At 42.7% G+C, this 27,819-nt stretch overlaps 1 protein-coding gene across 1 annotated transcript in view; it reads left to right on the top strand.

The window, feature by feature from the left end:
- Positions 1-27,819, top strand: part of GABRA3 (gamma-aminobutyric acid type A receptor subunit alpha3) — a 196,090-nt gene that overhangs the window by 126,336 nt on the left and 41,935 nt on the right. Inside the window, exon 5 of the mRNA XM_069748611.1 lies at positions 23,532-23,752. Within this exon, the coding sequence (XP_069604712.1) occupies positions 23,532-23,752 (221 nt within the window). The remainder of the gene's footprint in view (positions 1-23,531; positions 23,753-27,819) is intronic.

Below are 27,819 nucleotides of genomic sequence, written 5' to 3'. Positions count from 1 at the left end.
ACAGAGATATTCTGGAGCCAGGAGAGCTGGGTAAAGTCAGTGCATACCTGTGGGAAGAGGAGAACAGCTCGATTAGATGGTGCAGATGATGATAATATTGTAGTAGTGATGAGTAGCCAAATGCATTCTAGAATTCAGTCTAATTCAGAATCATAATTAAAAAGATGTAATTTAAAAGATGGAAGTTAAAAGATGATTTTCAGCAGACTGAGTCTATAGCAGACTCCTGCATGTGAATATATCCCCAGTTAAGGGCAATCAGGTGTGAATGAGGGGGTGGCTGGGTATGGGAGACCAGATGTAGAGAGTTAAGCAAAGGTCATAAAGTGAGGGAGGGGTAAGACTGACCACTCAAAGAGATGCCAGGATCACACAATGAGAGACATGAAAACAGGTCGTGGAAACAAGCTCATAGGTGAGAAAGCATACTAAAAGGATTGTATGTGCTGCACCAAGACACTCAGATCCAGGGGAAGCATAGAAAAGCCAGTGCAATATACAGAGACATTCAGAAGCCAGGGAGAGCTGGGTAAAGTCAGTGCATACCATGGAAAATCAATGCAGTATACAGAGATATTCTGGAGCCAGGGAGAGCTGGGTAAAGTCAGTGCATACCTGTGGGAAGAGGAGAACAGCTCGATTAGATGGTGCAGATGATGATAATATTGTAGTAGTGATGAGTAGCCAAATGCATTCTAGAATTCAGTCTAATTCAGAATCATAATTAAAAAGATGTAATTTAAAAGATGGAAGTTAAAAGATGATTTTCAGCAGACTGAGTCTATAGCAGACTCCTGCATGTGAATATATCCCCAGTTAAGGGCAATCAGGTGTGAATGAGGGGGTGGCTGGGTATGGGAGACCAGATGTAGAGAGTTAAGCAAAGGTCATAAAGTGAGGGAGGGGTAAGACTGACCACTCAAAGAGATGCCAGGATCACACAATGAGAGACATGAAAACAGGTCGTGGAAACAAGCTCATAGGTGAGAAAGCATACTAAAAGGATTGTATGTGCTGCACCAAGACACTCAGATCCAGGGGAAGCATAGAAAAGCCAGTGCAATATACAGAGACATTCAGAAGCCAGGGAGAGCTGGGTAAAGTCAGTGCATACCATGGAAAATCAATGCAGTATACAGAGATATTCTGGAGCCAGGGAGAGCTGGGTAAAGTCAGTGCATACCTGTGGGAAGAGGAGAACAGCTCGATTAGATGGTGCAGATGATGATAATATTGTAGTAGTGATGAGTAGCCAAATGCATTCTAGAATTCAGTCTAATTCAGAATCATAATTAAAAAGATGTAATTTAAAAGATGGAAGTTAAAAGATGATTTTCAGCAGACTGAGTCTATAGCAGACTCCTGCATGTGAATATATCCCCAGTTAAGGGCAATCAGGTGTGAATGAGGGGGTGGCTGGGTATGGGAGACCAGATGTAGAGAGTTAAGCAAAGGTCATAAAGTGAGGGAGGGGTAAGACTGACCACTCAAAGAGATGCCAGGATCACACAATGAGAGACATGAAAACAGGTCGTGGAAACAAGCTCATAGGTGAGAAAGCATACTAAAAGGATTGTATGTGCTGCACCAAGACACTCAGATCCAGGGGAAGCATAGAAAAGCCAGTGCAATATACAGAGACATTCAGAAGCCAGGGAGAGCTGGGTAAAGTCAGTGCATACCATGGAAAATCAATGCAGTATACAGAGATATTCTGGAGCCAGGGAGAGCTGGGTAAAGTCAGTGCATACCTGTGGGAAGAGGAGAACAGCTCGATTAGATGGTGCAGATGATGATAATATTGTAGTAGTGATGAGTAGCCAAATGCATTCTAGAATTCAGTCTAATTCAGAATCATAATTAAAAAGATGTAATTTAAAAGATGGAAGTTAAAAGATGATTTTCAGCAGACTGAGTCTATAGCAGACTCCTGCATGTGAATATATCCCCAGTTAAGGGCAATCAGGTGTGAATGAGGGGGTGGCTGGGTATGGGAGACCAGATGTAGAGAGTTAAGCAAAGGTCATAAAGTGAGGGAGGGGTAAGACTGACCACTCAAAGAGATGCCAGGATCACACAATGAGAGACATGAAAACAGGTCGTGGAAACAAGCTCATAGGTGAGAAAGCATACTAAAAGGATTGTATGTGCTGCACCAAGACACTCAGATCCAGGGGAAGCATAGAAAAGCCAGTGCAATATACAGAGACATTCAGAAGCCAGGGAGAGCTGGGTAAAGTCAGTGCATACCATGGAAAATCAATGCAGTATACAGAGATATTCTGGAGCCAGGGAGAGCTGGGTAAAGTCAGTGCATACCTGTGGGAAGAGGAGAACAGCTCGATTAGATGGTGCAGATGATGATAATATTGTAGTAGTGATGAGTAGCCAAATGCATTCTAGAATTCAGTCTAATTCAGAATCATAATTAAAAAGATGTAATTTAAAAGATGGAAGTTAAAAGATGATTTTCAGCAGACTGAGTCTATAGCAGACTCCCTGCATGTGAATATATCCCCAGTTAAGGGCAATCAGGTGTGAATGAGGGGGTGGCTGGGTATGGGAGACCAGATGTAGAGAGTTAAGCAAAGGTCATAAAGTGAGGGAGGGGTAAGACTGACCACTCAAAGAGATGCCAGGATCACACAATGAGAGACATGAAAACAGGTCGTGGAAACAAGCTCATAAGAAAGCATACTAAAAGGATTGTATGTGCTGCACCAAGACACTCAGATCCAGGGGAAGCATAGAAAAGCCAGTGCAATATACAGAGACATTCAGAAGCCAGGGAGGAGCTGGGTAAAGTCAGTGCATACCATGGAAAATCAATGCAGTATACAGAGATATTCTGGAGCCAGGGAGAGCTGGGTAAAGTCAGTGCATACCTGTGGGAAGAGGAGAACAGCTCGATTAGATGGTGCAGATGATGATAATATTGTAGTAGTGATGAGTAGCCAAATGCATTCTAGAATTCAGTCTAATTCAGAATCATAATTAAAAAGATGTAATTTAAAAGATGGAAGTTAAAAGATGATTTTCAGCAGACTGAGTCTATAGCAGACTCCTGCATGTGAATATATCCCCAGTTAAGGGCAATCAGGTGTGAATGAGGGGGTGGCTGGGTATGGGAGACCAGATGTAGAGAGTTAAGCAAAGGTCATAAAGTGAGGGAGGGGTAAGACTGACCACTCAAAGAGATGCCAGGATCACACAATGAGAGACATGAAAACAGGTCGTGGAAACAAGCTCATAGGTGAGAAAGCATACTAAAAGGATTGTATGTGCTGCACCAAGACACTCAGATCCAGGGGAAGCATAGAAAAGCCAGTGCAATATACAGAGACATTCAGAAGCCAGGGAGAGCTGGGTAAAGTCAGTGCATACCATGGAAAATCAATGCAGTATACAGAGATATTCTGGAGCCAGGGAGAGCTGGGTAAAGTCAGTGCATACCTGTGGGAAGAGGAGAACAGCTCGATTAGATGGTGCAGATGATGATAATATTGTAGTAGTGATGAGTAGCCAAATGCATTCTAGAATTCAGTCTAATTCAGGAATCATAATTAAAAAGATGTAATTTAAAAGATGGAAGTTAAAAGATGATTTTCAGCAGACTGAGTCTATAGCAGACTCCTGCATGTGAATATATCCCCAGTTAAGGGCAATCAGGTGTGAATGAGGGGGTGGCTGGGTATGGGAGACCAGATGTAGAGAGTTAAGCAAAGGTCATAAAGTGAGGGAGGGGTAAGACTGACCACTCAAAGAGATGCCAGGATCACACAATGAGAGACATGAAAAACAGGTCGTGGAAACAAGCTCATAGGTGAGAAAGCATACTAAAAGGATTGTATGTGCTGCACCAAGACACTCAGATCCAGGGGAAGCATAGAAAAGCCAGTGCAATATACAGAGACATTCAGAAGCCAGGGAGAGCTGGGTAAAGTCAGTGCATACCATGGAAAATCATTGCAGTATACAGATATTCTGGAGCCAGGGAGAGCTGGGTAAAGTCAGTGCATACCTGTGGGAAGAGGAGAACAGCTCGATTAGATGGTGCAGATGATGATAATATTGTAGTAGTGATGAGTAGCCAAATGCATTCTAGAATTCAGTCTAATTCAGAATCATAATTAAAAAGATGTAATTTAAAAGATGGAAGTTAAAAGATGATTTTCAGCAGACTGAGTCTATAGCAGACTCCTGCATGTGAATATATCCCCAGTTAAGGGCAATCAGGTGTGAATGAGGGGGTGGCTGGGTATGGGAGACCAGATGTAGAGAGTTAAGCAAAGGTCATAAAGTGAGGGAGGGGTAAGACTGACCACTCAAAGAGATGCCAGGATCACACAATGAGAGACATGAAAACAGGTCGTGGAAACAAGCTCATAGGTGAGAAAGCATACTAAAAGGATTGTATGTGCTGCACCAAGACACTCAGATCCAGGGGAAGCATAGAAAAGCCAGTGCAATATACAGAGACATTCAGAAGCCAGGGAGAGCTGGGTAAAGTCAGTGCATACCATGGAAAATCAATGCAGTATACAGAGATATTCTGGAGCCAGGGAGAGCTGGGTAAAGTCAGTGCATACCTGTGGGAAGAGGAGAACAGCTCGATTAGATGGTGCAGATGATGATAATATTGTAGTAGTGATGAGTAGCCAAATGCATTCTAGAATTCAGTCTAATTCAGAATCATAATTAAAAAGATGTAATTTAAAAGATGGAAGTTAAAAAGATGATTTTCAGCAGACTGAGTCTATAGCAGACTCCTGCATGTGAATATATCCCCAGTTAAGGGCAATCAGGTGTGAATGAGGGGGTGGCTGGGTATGGGAGACCAGATGTAGAGAGTTAAGCAAAGGTCATAAAGTGAGGGAGGGGTAAGACTGACCACTCAAAGAGATGCCAGGATCACACAATGAGAGACATGAAAAACAGGTCGTGGAAACAAGCTCATAGGTGAGAAAGCATACTAAAAGGATTGTATGTGCTGCACCAAGACACTCAGATCCAGGGGAAGCAATAGAAAAGCCAGTGCAATATACAGAGACATTCAGAAGCCAGGGAGAGCTGGGTAAAGTCAGTGCATACCATGGAAAATCAATGCAGTATACAGAGATATTCTGGAGCCAGGGAGAGCTGGGTAAAGTCAGTGCATACCTGTGGGAAGAGGAGAACAGCTCGATTAGATGGTGCAGATGATGATAATATTGTAGTAGTGATGAGTAGCCAAATGCATTCTAGAATTCAGTCTAATTCAGAATCATAATTAAAAAGATGTAATTTAAAAGATGGAAGTTAAAAGATGATTTTCAGCAGACTGAGTCTATAGCAGACCTCCTGCATGTGAATATATCCCCAGTTAAGGGCAATCAGGTGTGAATGAGGGGGTGGCTGGGTATGGGAGACCAGATGTAGAGAGTTAAGCAAAGGTCATAAAGTGAGGGAGGGGTAAGACTGACCACTCAAAGAGATGCCAGGATCACACAATGAGAGACATGAAAACAGGTCGTGGAAACAAGCTCATAGGTGAGAAAGCATACTAAAAGGATTGTATGTGCTGCACCAAGACACTCAGATCCAGGGGAAGCATAGAAAAGCCAGTGCAATATACAGAGACATTCAGAAGCCAGGGAGAGCTGGGTAAAGTCAGTGCATACCATGGAAAAATCAATGCAGTATACAGAGATATTCTGGAGCCAGGGAGAGCTGGGTAAAGTCAGTGCATACCTGTGGGAAGAGGAGAACAGCTCGATTAGATGGTGCAGATGATGATAATATTGTAGTAGTGATGAGTAGCCAAATGCATTCTAGAATTCAGTCTAATTCAGAATCATAATTAAAAAGATGTAATTTAAAAGATGGAAGTTAAAAGATGATTTTCAGCAGACTGAGTCTATAGCAGACTCCTGCATGTGAATATATCCCCAGTTAAGGGCAATCAGGTGTGAATGAGGGGGTGGCTGGGTATGGGAGACCAGATGTAGAGAGTTAAGCAAAGGTCATAAAGTGAGGGAGGGGTAAGACTGACCACTCAAAGAGATGCCAGGATCACACAATGAGAGACATGAAAACAGGTCGTGGAAACAAGCTCATAGGTGAGAAAGCATACTAAAAGGATTGTATGTGCTGCACCAAGACACTCAGATCCAGGGGAAGCATAGAAAAGCCAGTGCAATATACAGAGACATTCAGAAGCCAGGGAGAGCTGGGTAAAGTCAGTGCATACCATGGAAAATCAATGCAGTATACAGAGATATTCTGGAGCCAGGGAGAGCTGGGTAAAGTCAGTGCATACCTGTGGGAAGAGGAGAACAGCTCGATTAGATGGTGCAGATGATGATAATATTGTAGTAGTGATGAGTAGCCAAATGCATTCTAGAATTCAGTCTAATTCAGAATCATAATTAAAAAGATGTAATTTAAAAGATGGAAGTTAAAAGATGATTTTCAGCAGACTGAGTCTATAGCAGACTCCTGCATGTGAATATATCCCCAGTTAAGGGCAATCAGGTGTGAATGAGGGGGTGGCTGGGTATGGGAGACCAGATGTAGAGAGTTAAGCAAAGGTCATAAAGTGAGGGAGGGGTAAGACTGACCACTCAAAGAGATGCCAGGATCACACAATGAGAGACATGAAAACAGGTCGTGGAAACAAGCTCATAGGTGAGAAAGCATACTAAAAGGATTGTATGTGCTGCACCAAGACACTCAGATCCAGGGGAAGCATAGAAAAGCCAGTGCAATATACAGAGACATTCAGAAGCCAGGGAGAGCTGGGTAAAGTCAGTGCATACCATGGAAAATCAATGCAGTATACAGAGATATTCTGGAGCCAGGGAGAGCTGGGTAAAGTCAGTGCATACCTGTGGGAAGAGGAGAACAGCTCGATTAGATGGTGCAGATGATGATAATATTGTAGTAGTGATGAGTAGCCAAATGCATTCTAGAATTCAGTCTAATTCAGAATCATAATTAAAAAGATGTAATTTAAAAGATGGAAGTTAAAAGATGATTTTCAGCAGACTGAGTCTATAGCAGACTCCTGCATGTGAATATATCCCCAGTTAAGGGCAATCAGGTGTGAATGAGGGGGTGGCTGGGTATGGGAGACCAGATGTAGAGAGTTAAGCAAAGGTCATAAAGTGAGGGAGGGGTAAGACTGACCACTCAAAGAGATGCCAGGATCACACAATGAGAGACATGAAAACAGGTCGTGGAAACAAGCTCATAGGTGAGAAAGCATACTAAAAGGATTGTATGTGCTGCACCAAGACACTCAGATCCAGGGGAAGCATAGAAAAGCCAGTGCAATATACAGAGACATTCAGAAGCCAGGGAGAGCTGGGTAAAGTCAGTGCATACCATGGAAAATCAATGCAGTATACAGAGATATTCTGGAGCCAGGGAGAGCTGGGTAAAGTCAGTGCATACCTGTGGGAAGAGGAGAACAGCTCGATTAGATGGTGCAGATGATGATAATATTGTAGTAGTGATGAGTAGCCAAATGCATTCTAGAATTCAGTCTAATTCAGAATCATAATTAAAAAGATGTAATTTAAAAGATGGAAGTTAAAAGATGATTTTCAGCAGACTGAGTCTATAGCAGACTCCTGCATGTGAATATATCCCCAGTTAAGGGCAATCAGGTGTGAATGAGGGGGTGGCTGGGTATGGGAGACCAGATGTAGAGAGTTAAGCAAAGGTCATAAAGTGAGGGAGGGGTAAGACTGACCACTCAAAGAGATGCCAGGATCACACAATGAGAGACATGAAAACAGGTCGTGGAAACAAGCTCATAGGTGAGAAAGCATACTAAAAGGATTGTATGTGCTGCACCAAGACACTCAGATCCAGGGGAAGCATAGAAAAGCCAGTGCAATATACAGAGACATTCAGAAGCCAGGGAGAGCTGGGTAAAGTCAGTGCATACCATGGAAAATCAATGCAGTATACAGAGATATTCTGGAGCCAGGGAGAGCTGGGTAAAGTCAGTGCATACCTGTGGGAAGAGGAGAACAGCTCGATTAGATGGTGCAGATGATGATAATATTGTAGTAGTGATGAGTAGCCAAATGCATTCTAGAATTCAGTCTAATTCAGAATCATAATTAAAAAGATGTAATTTAAAAGATGGAAGTTAAAAGATGATTTTCAGCAGACTGAGTCTATAGCAGACTCCTGCATGTGAATATATCCCCAGTTAAGGGCAATCAGGTGTGAATGAGGGGGTGGCTGGGTATGGGAGACCAGATGTAGAGAGTTAAGCAAAGGTCATAAAGTGAGGGAGGGGTAAGACTGACCACTCAAAGAGATGCCAGGATCACACAATGAGAGACATGAAAACAGGTCGTGGAAACAAGCTCATAGGTGAGAAAGCATACTAAAAGGATTGTATGTGCTGCACCAAGACACTCAGATCCAGGGGAAGCATAGAAAAGCCAGTGCAATATACAGAGACATTCAGAAGCCAGGGAGAGCTGGGTAAAGTCAGTGCATACCATGGAAAATCAATGCAGTATACAGAGATATTCTGGAGCCAGGGAGAGCTGGGTAAAGTCAGTGCATACCTGTGGGAAGAGGAGAACAGCTCGATTAGATGGTGCAGATGATGATAATATTGTAGTAGTGATGAGTAGCCAAATGCATTCTAGAATTCAGTCTAATTCAGAATCATAATTAAAAAGATGTAATTTAAAAGATGGAAGTTAAAAGATGATTTTCAGCAGACTGAGTCTATAGCAGACTCCTGCATGTGAATATATCCCCAGTTAAGGGCAATCAGGTGTGAATGAGGGGGTGGCTGGGTATGGGAGACCAGATGTAGAGAGTTAAGCAAAGGTCATAAAGTGAGGGAGGGGTAAGACTGACCACTCAAAGAGATGCCAGGATCACACAATGAGAGACATGAAAACAGGTCGTGGAAACAAGCTCATAGGTGAGAAAGCATACTAAAAGGATTGTATGTGCTGCACCAAGACACTCAGATCCAGGGGAAGCATAGAAAAGCCAGTGCAATATACAGAGACATTCAGAAGCCAGGGAGAGCTGGGTAAAGTCAGTGCATACCATGGAAAATCAATGCAGTATACAGAGATATTCTGGAGCCAGGGAGAGCTGGGTAAAGTCAGTGCATACCTGTGGGAAGAGGAGAACAGCTCGATTAGATGGTGCAGATGATGATAATATTGTAGTAGTGATGAGTAGCCAAATGCATTCTAGAATTCAGTCTAATTCAGAATCATAATTAAAAAGATGTAATTTAAAAGATGGAAGTTAAAAGATGATTTTCAGCAGACTGAGTCTATAGCAGACTCCTGCATGTGAATATATCCCCAGTTAAGGGCAATCAGGTGTGAATGAGGGGGTGGCTGGGTATGGGAGACCAGATGTAGAGAGTTAAGCAAAGGTCATAAAGTGAGGGAGGGGTAAGACTGACCACTCAAAGAGATGCCAGGATCACACAATGAGAGACATGAAAACAGGTCGTGGAAACAAGCTCATAGGTGAGAAAGCATACTAAAAGGATTGTATGTGCTGCACCAAGACACTCAGATCCAGGGGAAGCATAGAAAAGCCAGTGCAATATACAGAGACATTCAGAAGCCAGGGAGAGCTGGGTAAAGTCAGTGCATACCATGGAAAATCAATGCAGTATACAGAGATATTCTGGAGCCAGGGAGAGCTGGGTAAAGTCAGTGCATACCTGTGGGAAGAGGAGAACAGCTCGATTAGATGGTGCAGATGATGATAATATTGTAGTAGTGATGAGTAGCCAAATGCATTCTAGAATTCAGTCTAATTCAGAATCATAATTAAAAAGATGTAATTTAAAAGATGGAAGTTAAAAGATGATTTTCAGCAGACTGAGTCTATAGCAGACTCCTGCATGTGAATATATCCCCAGTTAAGGGCAATCAGGTGTGAATGAGGGGGTGGCTGGGTATGGGAGACCAGATGTAGAGAGTTAAGCAAAGGTCATAAAGTGAGGGAGGGGTAAGACTGACCACTCAAAGAGATGCCAGGATCACACAATGAGAGACATGAAAACAGGTCGTGGAAACAAGCTCATAGGTGAGAAAGCATACTAAAAGGATTGTATGTGCTGCACCAAGACACTCAGATCCAGGGGAAGCATAGAAAAGCCAGTGCAATATACAGAGACATTCAGAAGCCAGGGAGAGCTGGGTAAAGTCAGTGCATACCATGGAAAATCAATGCAGTATACAGAGATATTCTGGAGCCAGGGAGAGCTGGGTAAAGTCAGTGCATACCTGTGGGAAGAGGAGAACAGCTCGATTAGATGGTGCAGATGATGATAATATTGTAGTAGTGATGAGTAGCCAAATGCATTCTAGAATTCAGTCTAATTCAGAATCATAATTAAAAAGATGTAATTTAAAAGATGGAAGTTAAAAGATGATTTTCAGCAGACTGAGTCTATAGCAGACTCCTGCATGTGAATATATCCCCAGTTAAGGGCAATCAGGTGTGAATGAGGGGGTGGCTGGGTATGGGAGACCAGATGTAGAGAGTTAAGCAAAGGTCATAAAGTGAGGGAGGGGTAAGACTGACCACTCAAAGAGATGCCAGGATCACACAATGAGAGACATGAAAACAGGTCGTGGAAACAAGCTCATAGGTGAGAAAGCATACTAAAAGGATTGTATGTGCTGCACCAAGACACTCAGATCCAGGGGAAGCATAGAAAAGCCAGTGCAATATACAGAGACATTCAGAAGCCAGGGAGAGCTGGGTAAAGTCAGTGCATACCATGGAAAATCAATGCAGTATACAGAGATATTCTGGAGCCAGGGAGAGCTGGGTAAAGTCAGTGCATACCTGTGGGAAGAGGAGAACAGCTCGATTAGATGGTGCAGATGATGATAATATTGTAGTAGTGATGAGTAGCCAAATGCATTCTAGAATTCAGTCTAATTCAGAATCATAATTAAAAAGATGTAATTTAAAAGATGGAAGTTAAAAGATGATTTTCAGCAGACTGAGTCTATAGCAGACTCCTGCATGTGAATATATCCCCAGTTAAGGGCAATCAGGTGTGAATGAGGGGGTGGCTGGGTATGGGAGACCAGATGTAGAGAGTTAAGCAAAGGTCATAAAGTGAGGGAGGGGTAAGACTGACCACTCAAAGAGATGCCAGGATCACACAATGAGAGACATGAAAACAGGTCGTGGAAACAAGCTCATAGGTGAGAAAGCATACTAAAAGGATTGTATGTGCTGCACCAAGACACTCAGATCCAGGGGAAGCATAGAAAAGCCAGTGCAATATACAGAGACATTCAGAAGCCAGGGAGAGCTGGGTAAAGTCAGTGCATACCATGGAAAATCAATGCAGTATACAGAGATATTCTGGAGCCAGGGAGAGCTGGGTAAAGTCAGTGCATACCTGTGGGAAGAGGAGAACAGCTCGATTAGATGGTGCAGATGATGATAATATTGTAGTAGTGATGAGTAGCCAAATGCATTCTAGAATTCAGTCTAATTCAGAATCATAATTAAAAAGATGTAATTTAAAAGATGGAAGTTAAAAGATGATTTTCAGCAGACTGAGTCTATAGCAGACTCCTGCATGTGAATATATCCCCAGTTAAGGGCAATCAGGTGTGAATGAGGGGGTGGCTGGGTATGGGAGACCAGATGTAGAGAGTTAAGCAAAGGTCATAAAGTGAGGGAGGGGTAAGACTGACCACTCAAAGAGATGCCAGGATCACACAATGAGAGACATGAAAACAGGTCGTGGAAACAAGCTCATAGGTGAGAAAGCATACTAAAAGGATTGTATGTGCTGCACCAAGACACTCAGATCCAGGGGAAGCATAGAAAAGCCAGTGCAATATACAGAGACATTCAGAAGCCAGGGAGAGCTGGGTAAAGTCAGTGCATACCATGGAAAATCAATGCAGTATACAGAGATATTCTGGAGCCAGGGAGAGCTGGGTAAAGTCAGTGCATACCTGTGGGAAGAGGAGAACAGCTCGATTAGATGGTGCAGATGATGATAATATTGTAGTAGTGATGAGTAGCCAAATGCATTCTAGAATTCAGTCTAATTCAGAATCATAATTAAAAAGATGTAATTTAAAAGATGGAAGTTAAAAGATGATTTTCAGCAGACTGAGTCTATAGCAGACTCCTGCATGTGAATATATCCCCAGTTAAGGGCAATCAGGTGTGAATGAGGGGGTGGCTGGGTATGGGAGACCAGATGTAGAGAGTTAAGCAAAGGTCATAAAGTGAGGGAGGGGTAAGACTGACCACTCAAAGAGATGCCAGGATCACACAATGAGAGACATGAAAACAGGTCGTGGAAACAAGCTCATAGGTGAGAAAGCATACTAAAAGGATTGTATGTGCTGCACCAAGACACTCAGATCCAGGGGAAGCATAGAAAAGCCAGTGCAATATACAGAGACATTCAGAAGCCAGGGAGAGCTGGGTAAAGTCAGTGCATACCATGGAAAATCAATGCAGTATACAGAGATATTCTGGAGCCAGGGAGAGCTGGGTAAAGTCAGTGCATACCTGTGGGAAGAGGAGAACAGCTCGATTAGATGGTGCAGATGATGATAATATTGTAGTAGTGATGAGTAGCCAAATGCATTCTAGAATTCAGTCTAATTCAGAATCATAATTAAAAAGATGTAATTTAAAAGATGGAAGTTAAAAGATGATTTTCAGCAGACTGAGTCTATAGCAGACTCCTGCATGTGAATATATCCCCAGTTAAGGGCAATCAGGTGTGAATGAGGGGGTGGCTGGGTATGGGAGACCAGATGTAGAGAGTTAAGCAAAGGTCATAAAGTGAGGGAGGGGTAAGACTGACCACTCAAAGAGATGCCAGGATCACACAATGAGAGACATGAAAACAGGTCGTGGAAACAAGCTCATAGGTGAGAAAGCATACTAAAAGGATTGTATGTGCTGCACCAAGACACTCAGATCCAGGGGAAGCATAGAAAAGCCAGTGCAATATACAGAGACATTCAGAAGCCAGGGAGAGCTGGGTAAAGTCAGTGCATACCATGGAAAATCAATGCAGTATACAGAGATATTCTGGAGCCAGGGAGAGCTGGGTAAAGTCAGTGCATACCTGTGGGAAGAGGAGAACAGCTCGATTAGATGGTGCAGATGATGATAATATTGTAGTAGTGATGAGTAGCCAAATGCATTCTAGAATTCAGTCTAATTCAGAATCATAATTAAAAAGATGTAATTTAAAAGATGGAAGTTAAAAGATGATTTTCAGCAGACTGAGTCTATAGCAGACTCCTGCATGTGAATATATCCCCAGTTAAGGGCAATCAGGTGTGAATGAGGGGGTGGCTGGGTATGGGAGACCAGATGTAGAGAGTTAAGCAAAGGTCATAAAGTGAGGGAGGGGTAAGACTGACCACTCAAAGAGATGCCAGGATCACACAATGAGAGACATGAAAACAGGTCGTGGAAACAAGCTCATAGGTGAGAAAGCATACTAAAAGGATTGTATGTGCTGCACCAAGACACTCAGATCCAGGGGAAGCATAGAAAAGCCAGTGCAATATACAGAGACATTCAGAAGCCAGGGAGAGCTGGGTAAAGTCAGTGCATACCATGGAAAATCAATGCAGTATACAGAGATATTCTGGAGCCAGGGAGAGCTGGGTAAAGTCAGTGCATACCTGTGGGAAGAGGAGAACAGCTCGATTAGATGGTGCAGATGATGATAATATTGTAGTAGTGATGAGTAGCCAAATGCATTCTAGAATTCAGTCTAATTCAGAATCATAATTAAAAAGATGTAATTTAAAAGATGGAAGTTAAAAGATGATTTTCAGCAGACTGAGTCTATAGCAGACTCCTGCATGTGAATATATCCCCAGTTAAGGGCAATCAGGTGTGAATGAGGGGGTGGCTGGGTATGGGAGACCAGATGTAGAGAGTTAAGCAAAGGTCATAAAGTGAGGGAGGGGTAAGACTGACCACTCAAAGAGATGCCAGGATCACACAATGAGAGACATGAAAACAGGTCGTGGAAACAAGCTCATAGGTGAGAAAGCATACTAAAAGGATTGTATGTGCTGCACCAAGACACTCAGATCCAGGGGAAGCATAGAAAAGCCAGTGCAATATACAGAGACATTCAGAAGCCAGGGAGAGCTGGGTAAAGTCAGTGCATACCATGGAAAATCAATGCAGTATACAGAGATATTCTGGAGCCAGGGAGAGCTGGGTAAAGTCAGTGCATACCTGTGGGAAGAGGAGAACAGCTCGATTAGATGGTGCAGATGATGATAATATTGTAGTAGTGATGAGTAGCCAAATGCATTCTAGAATTCAGTCTAATTCAGAATCATAATTAAAAAGATGTAATTTAAAAGATGGAAGTTAAAAGATGATTTTCAGCAGACTGAGTCTATAGCAGACTCCTGCATGTGAATATATCCCCAGTTAAGGGCAATCAGGTGTGAATGAGGGGGTGGCTGGGTATGGGAGACCAGATGTAGAGAGTTAAGCAAAGGTCATAAAGTGAGGGAGGGGTAAGACTGACCACTCAAAGAGATGCCAGGATCACACAATGAGAGACATGAAAACAGGTCGTGGAAACAAGCTCATAGGTGAGAAAGCATACTAAAAGGATTGTATGTGCTGCACCAAGACACTCAGATCCAGGGGAAGCATAGAAAAGCCAGTGCAATATACAGAGACACTCAGAAGCCAGGGAGAGCTGGGTAAAGTCAGTGCATACCATGGAAAATCAATGCAGTATACAGAGATATTCTGGAGCCAGGGAGAGCTGGGTAAAGTCAGTGCATACCTGTGGGAAGAGGAGAACAGCTCGATTAGATGGTGCAGATGATGATAATATTGTAGTAGTGATGAGTAGCCAAATGCATTCTAGAATTCAGTCTAATTCAGAATCATAATTAAAAAGATGTAATTTAAAAGATGGAAGTTAAAAGATGATTTTCAGCAGACTGAGTCTATAGCAGACTCCTGCATGTGAATATATCCCCAGTTAAGGGCAATCAGGTGTGAATGAGGGGGTGGCTGGGTATGGGAGACCAGATGTAGAGAGTTAAGCAAAGGTCATAAAGTGAGGGAGGGGTAAGACTGACCACTCAAAGAGATGCCAGGATCACACAATGAGAGACATGAAAACAGGTCGTGGAAACAAGCTCATAGGTGAGAAAGCATACTAAAAGGATTGTATGTGCTGCACCAAGACACTCAGATCCAGGGGAAGCATAGAAAAGCCAGTGCAATATACAGAGACATTCAGAAGCCAGGGAGAGCTGGGTAAAGTCAGTGCATACCATGGAAAATCAATGCAGTATACAGAGATATTCTGGAGCCAGGGAGAGCTGGGTAAAGTCAGTGCATACCTGTGGGAAGAGGAGAACAGCTCGATTAGATGGTGCAGATGATGATAATATTGTAGTAGTGATGAGTAGCCAAATGCATTCTAGAATTCAGTCTAATTCAGAATCATAATTAAAAAGATGTAATTTAAAAGATGGAAGTTAAAAGATGATTTTCAGCAGACTGAGTCTATAGCAGACTCCTGCATGTGAATATATCCCCAGTTAAGGGCAATCAGGTGTGAATGAGGGGGTGGCTGGGTATGGGAGACCAGATGTAGAGAGTTAAGCAAAGGTCATAAAGTGAGGGAGGGGTAAGACTGACCACTCAAAGAGATGCCAGGATCACACAATGAGAGACATGAAAACAGGTCGTGGAAACAAGCTCATAGGTGAGAAAGCATACTAAAAGGATTGTATGTGCTGCACCAAGACACTCAGATCCAGGGGAAGCATAGAAAAGCCAGTGCAATATACAGAGACATTCAGAAGCCAGGGAGAGCTGGGTAAAGTCAGTGCATACCATGGAAAATCAATGCAGTATACAGAGATATTCTGGAGCCAGGGAGAGCTGGGTAAAGTCAGTGCATACCTGTGGGAAGAGGAGAACAGCTCGATTAGATGGTGCAGATGATGATAATATTGTAGTAGTGATGAGTAGCCAAATGCATTCTAGAATTCAGTCTAATTCAGAATCATAATTAAAAAGATGTAATTTAAAAGATGGAAGTTAAAAGATGATTTTCAGCAGACTGAGTCTATAGCAGACTCCTGCATGTGAATATATCCCCAGTTAAGGGCAATCAGGTGTGAATGAGGGGGTGGCTGGGTATGGGAGACCAGATGTAGAGAGTTAAGCAAAGGTCATAAAGTGAGGGAGGGGTAAGACTGACCACTCAAAGAGATGCCAGGATCACACAATGAGAGACATGAAAACAGGTCGTGGAAACAAGCTCATAGGTGAGAAAGCATACTAAAAGGATTGTATGTGCTGCACCAAGACACTCAGATCCAGGGGAAGCATAGAAAAGCCAGTGCAATATACAGAGACATTCAGAAGCCAGGGAGAGCTGGGTAAAGTCAGTGCATACCATGGAAAATCAATGCAGTATACAGAGATATTCTGGAGCCAGGGAGAGCTGGGTAAAGTCAGTGCATACCTGTGGGAAGAGGAGAACAGCTCGATTAGATGGTGCAGATGATGATAATATTGTAGTAGTGATGAGTAGCCAAATGCATTCTAGAATTCAGTCTAATTCAGAATCATAATTAAAAAGATGTAATTTAAAAGATGGAAGTTAAAAGATGATTTTCAGCAGACTGAGTCTATAGCAGACTCCTGCATGTGAATATATCCCCAGTTAAGGGCAATCAGGTGTGAATGAGGGGGTGGCTGGGTATGGGAGACCAGATGTAGAGAGTTAAGCAAAGGTCATAAAGTGAGGGAGGGGTAAGACTGACCACTCAAAGAGATGCCAGGATCACACAATGAGAGACATGAAAACAGGTCGTGGAAACAAGCTCATAGGTGAGAAAGCATACTAAAAGGATTGTATGTGCTGCACCAAGACACTCAGATCCAGGGGAAGCATAGAAAAGCCAGTGCAATATACAGAGACATTCAGAAGCCAGGGAGAGCTGGGTAAAGTCAGTGCATACCATGGAAAATCAATGCAGTATACAGAGATATTCTGGAGCCAGGGAGAGCTGGGTAAAGTCAGTGCATACCTGTGGGAAGAGGAGAACAGCTCGATTAGATGGTGCAGATGATGATAATATTGTAGTAGTGATGAGTAGCCAAATGCATTCTAGAATTCAGTCTAATTCAGAATCATAATTAAAAAGATGTAATTTAAAAGATGGAAGTTAAAAGATGATTTTCAGCAGACTGAGTCTATAGCAGACTCCTGCATGTGAATATATCCCCAGTTAAGGGCAATCAGGTGTGAATGAGGGGGTGGCTGGGTATGGGAGACCAGATGTAGAGAGTTAAGCAAAGGTCATAAAGTGAGGGAGGGGTAAGACTGACCACTCAAAGAGATGCCAGGATCACACAATGAGAGACATGAAAACAGGTCGTGGAAACAAGCTCATAGGTGAGAAAGCATACTAAAAGGATTGTATGTGCTGCACCAAGACACTCAGATCCAGGGGAAGCATAGAAAAGCCAGTGCAATATACAGAGACATTCAGAAGCCAGGGAGAGCTGGGTAAAGTCAGTGCATACCATGGAAAATCAATGCAGTATACAGAGATATTCTGGAGCCAGGGAGAGCTGGGTAAAGTCAGTGCATACCTGTGGGAAGAGGAGAACAGCTCGATTAGATGGTGCAGATGATGATAATATTGTAGTAGTGATGAGTAGCCAAATGCATTCTAGAATTCAGTCTAATTCAGAATCATAATTAAAAAGATGTAATTTAAAAGATGGAAGTTAAAAGATGATTTTCAGCAGACTGAGTCTATAGCAGACTCCTGCATGTGAATATATCCCCAGTTAAGGGCAATCAGGTGTGAATGAGGGGGTGGCTGGGTATGGGAGACCAGATGTAGAGAGTTAAGCAAAGGTCATAAAGTGAGGGAGGGGTAAGACTGACCACTCAAAGAGATGCCAGGATCACACAATGAGAGACATGAAAACAGGTCGTGGAAACAAGCTCATAGGTGAGAAAGCATACTAAAAGGATTGTATGTGCTGCACCAAGACACTCAGATCCAGGGGAAGCATAGAAAAGCCAGTGCAATATACAGAGACATTCAGAAGCCAGGGAGAGCTGGGTAAAGTCAGTGCATACCATGGAAAATCAATGCAGTATACAGAGATATTCTGGAGCCAGGGAGAGCTGGGTAAAGTCAGTGCATACCTGTGGGAAGAGGAGAACAGCTCGATTAGATGGTGCAGATGATGATAATATTGTAGTAGTGATGAGTAGCCAAATGCATTCTAGAATTCAGTCTAATTCAGAATCATAATTAAAAAGATGTAATTTAAAAGATGGAAGTTAAAAGATGATTTTCAGCAGACTGAGTCTATAGCAGACTCCTGCATGTGAATATATCCCCAGTTAAGGGCAATCAGGTGTGAATGAGGGGGTGGCTGGGTATGGGAGACCAGATGTAGAGAGTTAAGCAAAGGTCATAAAGTGAGGGAGGGGTAAGACTGACCACTCAAAGAGATGCCAGGATCACACAATGAGAGACATGAAAACAGGTCGTGGAAACAAGCTCATAGGTGAGAAAGCATACTAAAAGGATTGTATGTGCTGCACCAAGACACTCAGATCCAGGGGAAGCATAGAAAAGCCAGTGCAATATACAGAGACATTCAGAAGCCAGGGAGAGCTGGGTAAAGTCAGTGCATACCATGGAAAATCAATGCAGTATACAGAGATATTCTGGAGCCAGGGAGAGCTGGGTAAAGTCAGTGCATACCATGGAAAATCAATGCAGTATACAGAGATATTCTGGAGCCAGGGAGAGCTGGGTAAAGTCAGTGCATACCATGGAAAATCAATGCAGTATACAGAGATATTCTGGAGCCAGGGAGAGCTGGGTAAAGTCAGTGCATACCATGGAAAATCAATGCAGTATACAGAGATATTCTGGAGCCAGGGAGAGCTGGGTAAAGTCAGTGCATACCATGGAAAATCAATGCAGTATACAGAGATATTCTGGAGCCAGGGAGAGCTGGGTAAAGTCAGTGCATACCATGGAAAATCAATGCAGTATACAGAGATATTCTGGAGCCAGGGAGAGCTGGGTAAAGTCAGTGCATACCATGGAAAATCAATGCAGTATACAGAGATATTCTGGAGCCAGGGAGAGCTGGGTAAAGTCAGTGCATACCATGGAAAATCAATGCAGTATACAGAGATATTCTGGAGCCAGGGAGAGCTGGGTAAAGTCAGTGCATACCATGGAAAATCAATGCAGTATACAGAGATATTCTGGAGCCAGGGAGAGCTGGGTAAAGTCAGTGCATACCATGGAAAATCAATGCAGTATACAGAGATATTCTGGAGCCAGGGAGAGCTGGGTAAATTCAGTGCATACCATGGAAAATCAATGCAGTATACAGAGATATTCTGGAGCCAGGGAGAGCTGGGTAAAGTCAGTGCATACCATGGAAAATCAATGCAGTATACAGAGATATTCTGGAGCCAGGGAGAGCTGGGTAAAGTCAGTGCATACCATGGAAAATCAATGCAGTATACAGAGATATTCTGGAGCCAGGGAGAGCTGGGTAAAGTCAGTGCATACCTGTGGGAAGAGGAGAACAGCTCGATTAGATGGTGCAGATGATGATAATATTGTAGTAGTGATGAGTAGCCAAATGCATTCTAGAATTCAGTCTAATTCAGAATCATAATTAAAAAGATGTAATTTAAAAGATGGAAGTTAAAAGATGATTTTCAGCAGACAGTATAATTTGCTCCCCATAGTTCTACATATAGCGTAATTCACTTCTCATAATCCTACATATAGTATAATGCAATCCATAGTCCTCCATTACCTTCATACAGTATAATGCTCTCCTTATAGTCCTTTGCGCAGTATAGTGCACTTCCCATAGTACTCCATATAGTATAATGCACTCCACTGTCCTCCATATAATAAACTGCACTCCTCATAGTCCTTCATACAGTATAATGCACTTCCCATAGTCCTCCATACAGTGTAATGCACCCTGTAGTCCGCCATATAGCATAATGCACCCCATAGTCCTTCATACAGTAAAATGCTCTCCTTATAGTACTCTGAACAGTATAATGCACCCCATAGTCCTCCATATAGTATAATGCACTCCCCATAGCCACCCATACAGTATATTGCACTCCCCATAGTCCTCCATACAGTATAATGTACGCTACAGTCCTCCATATTGCATAATATACCCCATAGTCCTTCATACAGTAGCACTCTATAGTCCTCCATATAGCATAATTTACCCCATAGCCCTTCATATAGTATAATGCTCTCCTTATAGTTCTCCATACAATATTATGCTCTCCCCAATAGTCCTCTGTACAGTATAATGTGCTCCCTATAGATCTCCATATAGCGTAATTCACTCCTCATAGTCCTCCATATAGTATAGTTCAATCCATAGTCCTCCATATACTATACTGCACTCCCCAAAGTCATCCATGCAGTATAATGCACTTCCCATAGTCCTCCGTACAGTATACTGTACTCTCCATAGTTCTCCATACAGTATAATGTACTCCTCATAGTCCTCCACACAATAAAATGCACCCCATAGTCCTATATACAGTATCATACACCCAATAGTCCTCCATATAGCATAATACACCCCATAGTCCTTCATACAGTATATTGCTCTCCTTATAGTCCTCCATACAGTATACTGTACTCTCCATAATCCCCCATATAGTATAATGCACTCCTCATAGTCCTCCATACAGTATAATACACTTCCCATAGTCCTCCGTACAGTATAATGCACCCCATAGTCCTCCATAGAGTATGATGCACCTTATAGTCCACCATATTGCATAATGCACCCCATAGCCCTTCATACAGTATAACTCTCTCCTTATAGTCCTCTATACAGTATAATGCACCCCATAGTCCTCCGTATAGTATTATGCACACCCCATAGTCATTCATATAGCAAAATTCACCCCATAGTCCTCCATATAGTATCCTGCACTCCTCATAGTCCTCCATATAGTACAATGCACTTCCCATAGTCCTCCATACAGTATAATGCACTTCCCATAATCCTCCATACAGTATAATGCACTTCCCATAGTCTTCTATGCAGTATAATGCACCCTATAGTCCGCCATATATCATAATGCACCTCATAGTCCTTCATACAGTGTAACGCACTCCCCATAGTCCTCCATATAATGTCATGCATTCCCCATAGTCCTCCATGTAATATAATGCACCCTATAGTCCTTCATATAGTATAATGCACTCCTCATAGTCATCCATACAGTATAATGCACTCCCCATAGTTCTCCTTACAGTATAATTCACTTTCCATAGTCCTCCATGCAGCATAATGTACTCTATAGTCCTCCATATAGCATAATATACCCCATAGTCTATAGGCCTCCATACAGTATACTGCACTCCACATAGTCATCCATACAGTATAGTGCACTCCCCATAGTCATCTACACAGTATAATGTACCCCATAGTCCTCAATACTGTTTAATGCATTCTATAGTCCTCCATATAGCATAATGTACCCCATAGTCATGCATACAGCATAATGCTCTCCTTATAGATCTCCATAGAGGATTATGCACTCCCCATAGTCCTATGTACAGTATAATGCACTCCCTATAGTTCTCCATATAGCGTAATGCACTCCTTATAGTCCTCCATATAGTATAATGCAATTCATAGTCCTCCATATAGTATACTGCACTCCCCATAGACATGCATACAGTACAATGCACTACCCATAGTCTTCCACACTGTATAATGCACTCTTCAAACTCCTCCATATTGCAAACTGCACCCCATAGTGCTCCATATAGTATACTGCACTCCTTATAGTCCTCCATACAATACAGTGCACAGCCCATAGTCCTCCATACAGTAGACAGCATTCTCCATAGTCCTAAATACAGTATAATGCACTTCCCATAGCCCTCCATACCGTATAATGCACCCCATAGTCCTCTATACAGTATAATGCACCCTGTCGTACTTCATATAGCATAATGCACCTCATAGTCCTTAATACAGTATAATGCTCTCCTTATAGTCCACCATACAGTTTAATGCACTCTCCAGTCTTCCATACAGTATAATGCACTACCCATAGATTTCCATACAGTATAATGCACTCCTCATAGTCCTCCATATAGTATAATGCACTCCCCATAGTCCTCCATGCAGTATAATGCACCCCAAGTTTCGAATATAACATATTGCATTCCATAGTCCTCCATTACTCCATATAGCATAATGCTCCCCATAGTCCTCTATATAGTATAATGCACTCCCCATAGTCCTCCATGCAGTATAATGTTTTACTGTATCAGCACACTGTGCACATTGATACAGTTAAAAGTAGCATAACTCCTGGTGAGCCCCTCAAAACGCAGGGGACGGGGTTACCGTACCCTCTGCCCCCCAGAAGCTACGCTACTGCCTGGCACACTGTCCGAGAGCTGTCTCCTTATAATATCATTGCACTGCTGGCTGTCAGTCCTGGGTCATTTGGTACACTGAGCAGTGACTGAAGCTGTGCCTCTGTGACTGAAAGCCGGAGGCTGCCAGGAGAAATAAAATAATTTCCTTCTGGTAGCCAGACTTTCGATGCGGTGGTTGCAAAGTTTTGAAACGGTATTCATCTGCAGATTAACTCATTATTTACAGATTAATAATGTTCCCTTTAAAAGCAGGAAATTGGACAGTAAATGAAGTATCTTTAAATGTTAAGCCCTTAACAACCTGTGACATACATTTTGTTAAGGGGTGTATGGAACACATACAGGAGCTGAACTTGTTTCATAAGCTTTAGATGCCAGCTGTGTTTCATTTCTGGCATCTATCAGATAGCTCTGATTACTGCTGTTAACCATTTAGGTGCTGCTATGTATGGGTGCATTCAGAATTCCATGCTAATCGTTCTGAGATCAAACTGCAATGCACGGACTGGCCATGGGTCTCCTTACCCAAACGTGAAAACTTCATAGAAATATATGAAGCTGTCACTCTCGGGTCAGAAGAGTTGTGGCCTTTCCATGAGTCAGTGGTCTGATCTCGGACCGATTTGCATGGACGTCCGAATGAGCCGTTATCACTGTCAGCGGCATTTAGTCCTCTGAGTACTTATTGCTGCAGATGGTTGACAGGTCTCTCCCTATGGACACATGGGGAAGAGACCTGTCAATCACCTACAATCACCTGCAGCAGCGCTGGGAAGGGCCGGACTAATCTGTTTTCGGGCTATGGTTCATGGATGAATATTTATAGTATACTTTGTCTGAAACGCTCAGGCAGTTGGCATCTGATACCCGTGGTCTGGGCAGCACGGATCTCATGGCAAGTTCATAGAAAAAACAGCTGAAATCCCTGAAGAAGATAGTCCAGAAAATATCCATCAGATCGAAGTCTAAATATGACACATAATTGTAAGCAATTCTTCACCTGCATCTCTGAATACATTTCCTTTCTAGGAATACACCATAGACGTGTTCTTTAGACAGAGTTGGCTGGACGAGAGATTGAAGTTTGATGGTCCAATAAAAACTCTTCCCCTGAATAACCTGCTGGCGAGCAAGATTTGGACTCCAGACACCTTCTTCCACAATGGCAAGAAATCTGTGGCCCACAACATGACCACACCCAACAAGCTGCTGAGACTGACGTACAATGGGACCTTACTCTACACCATGAGGTGACACATTTTGTGTGTTTGCCATTATTCACACTGTTTGTTATTCAAAACTGAAAATATCACTAGGTTTTATGGAAGAACCCAAAGTGTCCGAAGTGTCCTGAAATGCAAAGCATCTAGTACATTGTGACAAGATGAGTTACAGGATAATCAGCTCACATATCCGGTGCACGGGCAAATGCTCAACACCGAAGTCCAAAGAGAAGCCAACACTTGCTGCATCCATAAAAAATAGTGCTTTCCCTCTTTGCCGCTGCTTTGTGCCGCTGGTGACCAACCTGGGTTTTACCTTGGATTAATAACATCTCTTTTATGGATGAGGCCAGTGTCGGCTTCTCTTTGGGCTTCTACATTTTGACAATACTGTGGTATTGGGAATTTACACTATAGCAATTATATCTATCGGCTTTCTCCCTCCTCGTGACACTGTGTATGTGCTGTTGGGTCAAGAGCCATGGAAGGCGAAAGAGTATTTTCTTATTCTTTGCATTGAAATAGCTGAAGGCATGTGTGCACCATGTTTACGGTCTACAGGATCTATTGGTTTAACAATAAAAAGGTCTACAGAACGATTGCCTGTAGATATCAATGATGTCGATCCGAAATGAACTCCGATATAAAGAGGATATTGTGCAGAGTACAGTCCTTCACTATTGGTGAAACAGCAGGATCAGCATTTTACATGAGGTTGTGTCCCAGATTTATTGGAGACCTTTCTGCGCCTCTTCCATTAATTGTAAAGGGTTTGTACAAATCTGTACTCCAGAAGAACCAAAGGTATGCAGATGTATGGGAGAAAAAATCCTACCACGCCTGTTATCCTGTCAGACCTGTGTCATGCTCATGGCTGGGTATACCGAACTGGTCTGTATGTCTCATTGAAGCCTATAGGTACAGTGGGGGCAATAAGTATTTGACCCCTTGATGATTTTGTAAGTTTGTCCATTGACAAAGACATGAACAGTCTGTAGTTTTAAGGGTAGGTTAGTTTTGACACTGAGAGATAGAATATCAAAAATAAAATCCAGAAAATCACATTGTATTATTTTATTATATAAATTTATTTGCATTTTGCAGTGAGAAATAAGTATTTGATCCCCTACCAACCATTAAGAGTTCTGTCTCCTACAGACCAGTTAGACCAGGGGTCCCCAAACTTTTTACACAGGGGGCCAGTTCACTGTCCCTCAGACCGTTCGAGGGCCGGACTATAAAAAAAAACTGTGAAAATCCCTACGTACACTACAGATATTTCATTTTAAAGTAAAAAAAAATATACAGGGAACAAATACAATATTCAAAATAAAGAACTAGTAAATTTAAATCAAGAAACTCACCTTTATTTCAATGGGAACTATGGGCCTGCTTTTGACTGATGAGGTGGACAATGTCCGGTTCCATATTTGTCACTGCTAGCCGTTATCAAGTGATGCAAGTGCACATCAGTTAGTCTAGATCTGGTTGGAGATTTCAGATGTTTCATTCTGGAAAAAGTCTGTTCACAAACATAAGTGCTGCCAAAGATGGTTGCCATTTTGCGTGCATGGTTCCTGAGATTAGGATAGGTCTCAGAGGGGAGAGATGCATAGAAGTTAGGCAAGCTGCTTGACTTGAATGCGTCTTTCAGAGAGTCACAATTCTGCAGTTCAGCCAGTTCCATTTGGTAAATTGCATCCACATTTTCAATGTCAATAGAAAATGGGTTACGGAAAAGCTGTATGTCCTGTTCATGGAGATGAAGCGCTTTAAATCTGAATTGGAACTCCTTTTGCAATTTTTCCAGTGAATTCACACATGTTTCTTTTGGAAATGCAACCATGGGTTTTTCTGCTAACAGATTTTGAGTTAAGGGGAGATGGCAGAAATGTTCCTCCTTCACTTGTTTGATAAGGAGGCCTAATTTTACTTCAAATGCTTTCACAGGTGAGTGCATATCACAGATGAGCTTCCCTTTTCCTTGAAGTTGCACATTTAAACTGTTGAGTAGCTCTGTTACATCTGTCAGAAAGGCGAGGTGCCATTTCCATTCTGCACCACTGAACTCTGGTACTTCTTTGTTTTTTGACAGCATAAAATCTTTTATCTGTGGAAGCAAGTCATAAAAAAGTCTCAAAACTCTGCCTCGACTCAGCCAACGGACTTCTGTGTGGTACAGAACATCTTCATAGGCAACATTTAGCTCAGACAAAAATTCCTGAAATTGTCGGTGGTTTAGTGCATTAGCTCTAATGAAGTTAACACAAGATACCACAATTTTCATAACAGAGTCCCACTTCAGTGATTTACTACATAGCGCTTGTTGGTGGATGAGATAGTGTATGGCTATTGGATGAGAATGGTTACGTTTGTCCATCTCTTGTTTAATGCAAGCAATTACTCCTTTCTCAGACCCCACCATGCTAGGCGCACCATCAGTTGTCACACTGGCTAGTTTAGCCCAGTCTAGCTCCAAATCCTTCACAGTTTGGGAAAGCTTTTCATAGATATCCTCTCCTGTAGTTGTTCCTTTGACGCTTTGCAGTGCAGCAAGCTCTTCCATGACTTCAAAATTGTCATTCGTCCCACGAATAAAAATTAGAAGTTGTGCAGAATCACGAACATCATTGCTCTCGTCAAGTGCCAAGGAAAAATAGGAAAGTTTTCTTGCAGAGTTTTGCAAATGCTGATGCAAATTGTCTCCCATTTCTTCAATCCTTCGTGTAATTGTAGATCCTGAAAGACTAACTGTACTAAACAAGTCTGACTTTTCTGGACACATCTCTTTGGCGACAGAAAGAAGGCACTCTTTAACAAATTCTCACTCCACGAATGGCCTGCCAGTGCACGCTATTAGCTTGGCAACTTGAAAACTTGCTCGCAGTGATGAAATGTGTAGCTGCTTCTGCTTCACAAAAGTATTTTGCTGAGTTGTCAATGAATGTTTCAGTTTTAATATTTTATCTTTTCTTACATCTCCAACCAAACAATCATATTTATCTTTATGTTGAGTTTGATAGTGCAAATTGTATTCTTTAAACACAGCCACTATATTCTGACATATCAAACACACAGCTCTTTCCTTGTACTGCATGAAAAAGTAATCATATAAGTCCACTGTTCTTTGAATGTCCTACACTCCGAGTCAATTTTTTTCTTTCTTGACGTCATTGTTTCCTAGGGATTCCAAATTGCTATTAGTAAAATACCAATAGATATATATACAGCCCTACAAAAACAATATACCAACAATCACCCCCATATAGGTCCAGCTCCCATGCTCTGTGTTCCCCCATATAGGTCCAGCTCCCATGATCTGTGTTCCCCCATATAGGTCCAGCTCCATGCTCTGTGTTCCCCCATATAGGTCCAGCTCCCATGCTCTGTGTTCCCCCATATCGGTCCAGCTCCATGCTCTGTGTTCCCCCATATAGGTCCAGCTCCCATGCTCTGTGTTCCTCCATATAGGTCCAGCTCCATGCTCTGTGTTCCCCCATATAGGTCCAGCTCCCATGCTCTGTGTTCCCCCATATAGGTCCAGCTCTCATGCTCTGTCTTCCCCCATATAGGTCCAGCTCCCATGCTCTGTGTTCCCCCATATAGGTCCAGCTCCCATGCTCTGTGTTCCCCCATATAGGTCCAGCTCCATGCTCTGTCTTCCCCCATATAGGTCCAGCTCCCATGCTCTGTGTTCCCCCATATAGGTCCAGCTCCCATGCTCGGTCTTCCCCCATATAGGTCCAGCTCCATGCTCTGTGTTCCCCCATATAGGTCCAGCTCCCATGCTCTGTGTTCCCCCATATAGGTCCAGCTCTCATGCTCTGTCTTCCCCCATATAGGTCCAGCTCCCATGCTCTGTGTTCCCCCATATAGGTCCAGCTCCATGCTCTGTCTTCCCCCATATAGCTCCAGCTCCCATGCTCTGTGTTCCCCCATATAGGTCCAGCTCCCATGCTCTGTGTTCCCCCATATAGGTCCAGCTCCCATGCTCTGTGTTCCCCTATATAGGTCCAGCTCCATGCTCTGTCTTCCCCCATATAGGTCCAGCTCCCATGCTCTGTGTTCCCCCATATAGGTCCAGCTCCATGCTC

Source organism: Ranitomeya imitator, chromosome 2, assembly GCF_032444005.1.
Source record: "Ranitomeya imitator isolate aRanImi1 chromosome 2, aRanImi1.pri, whole genome shotgun sequence".
NCBI lineage: Eukaryota > Metazoa > Chordata > Amphibia > Anura > Dendrobatidae > Ranitomeya > Ranitomeya imitator.
Note: the sequence above shows the minus strand (reverse complement) of the source record. Positions and strands in the feature narration are given on the sequence as shown.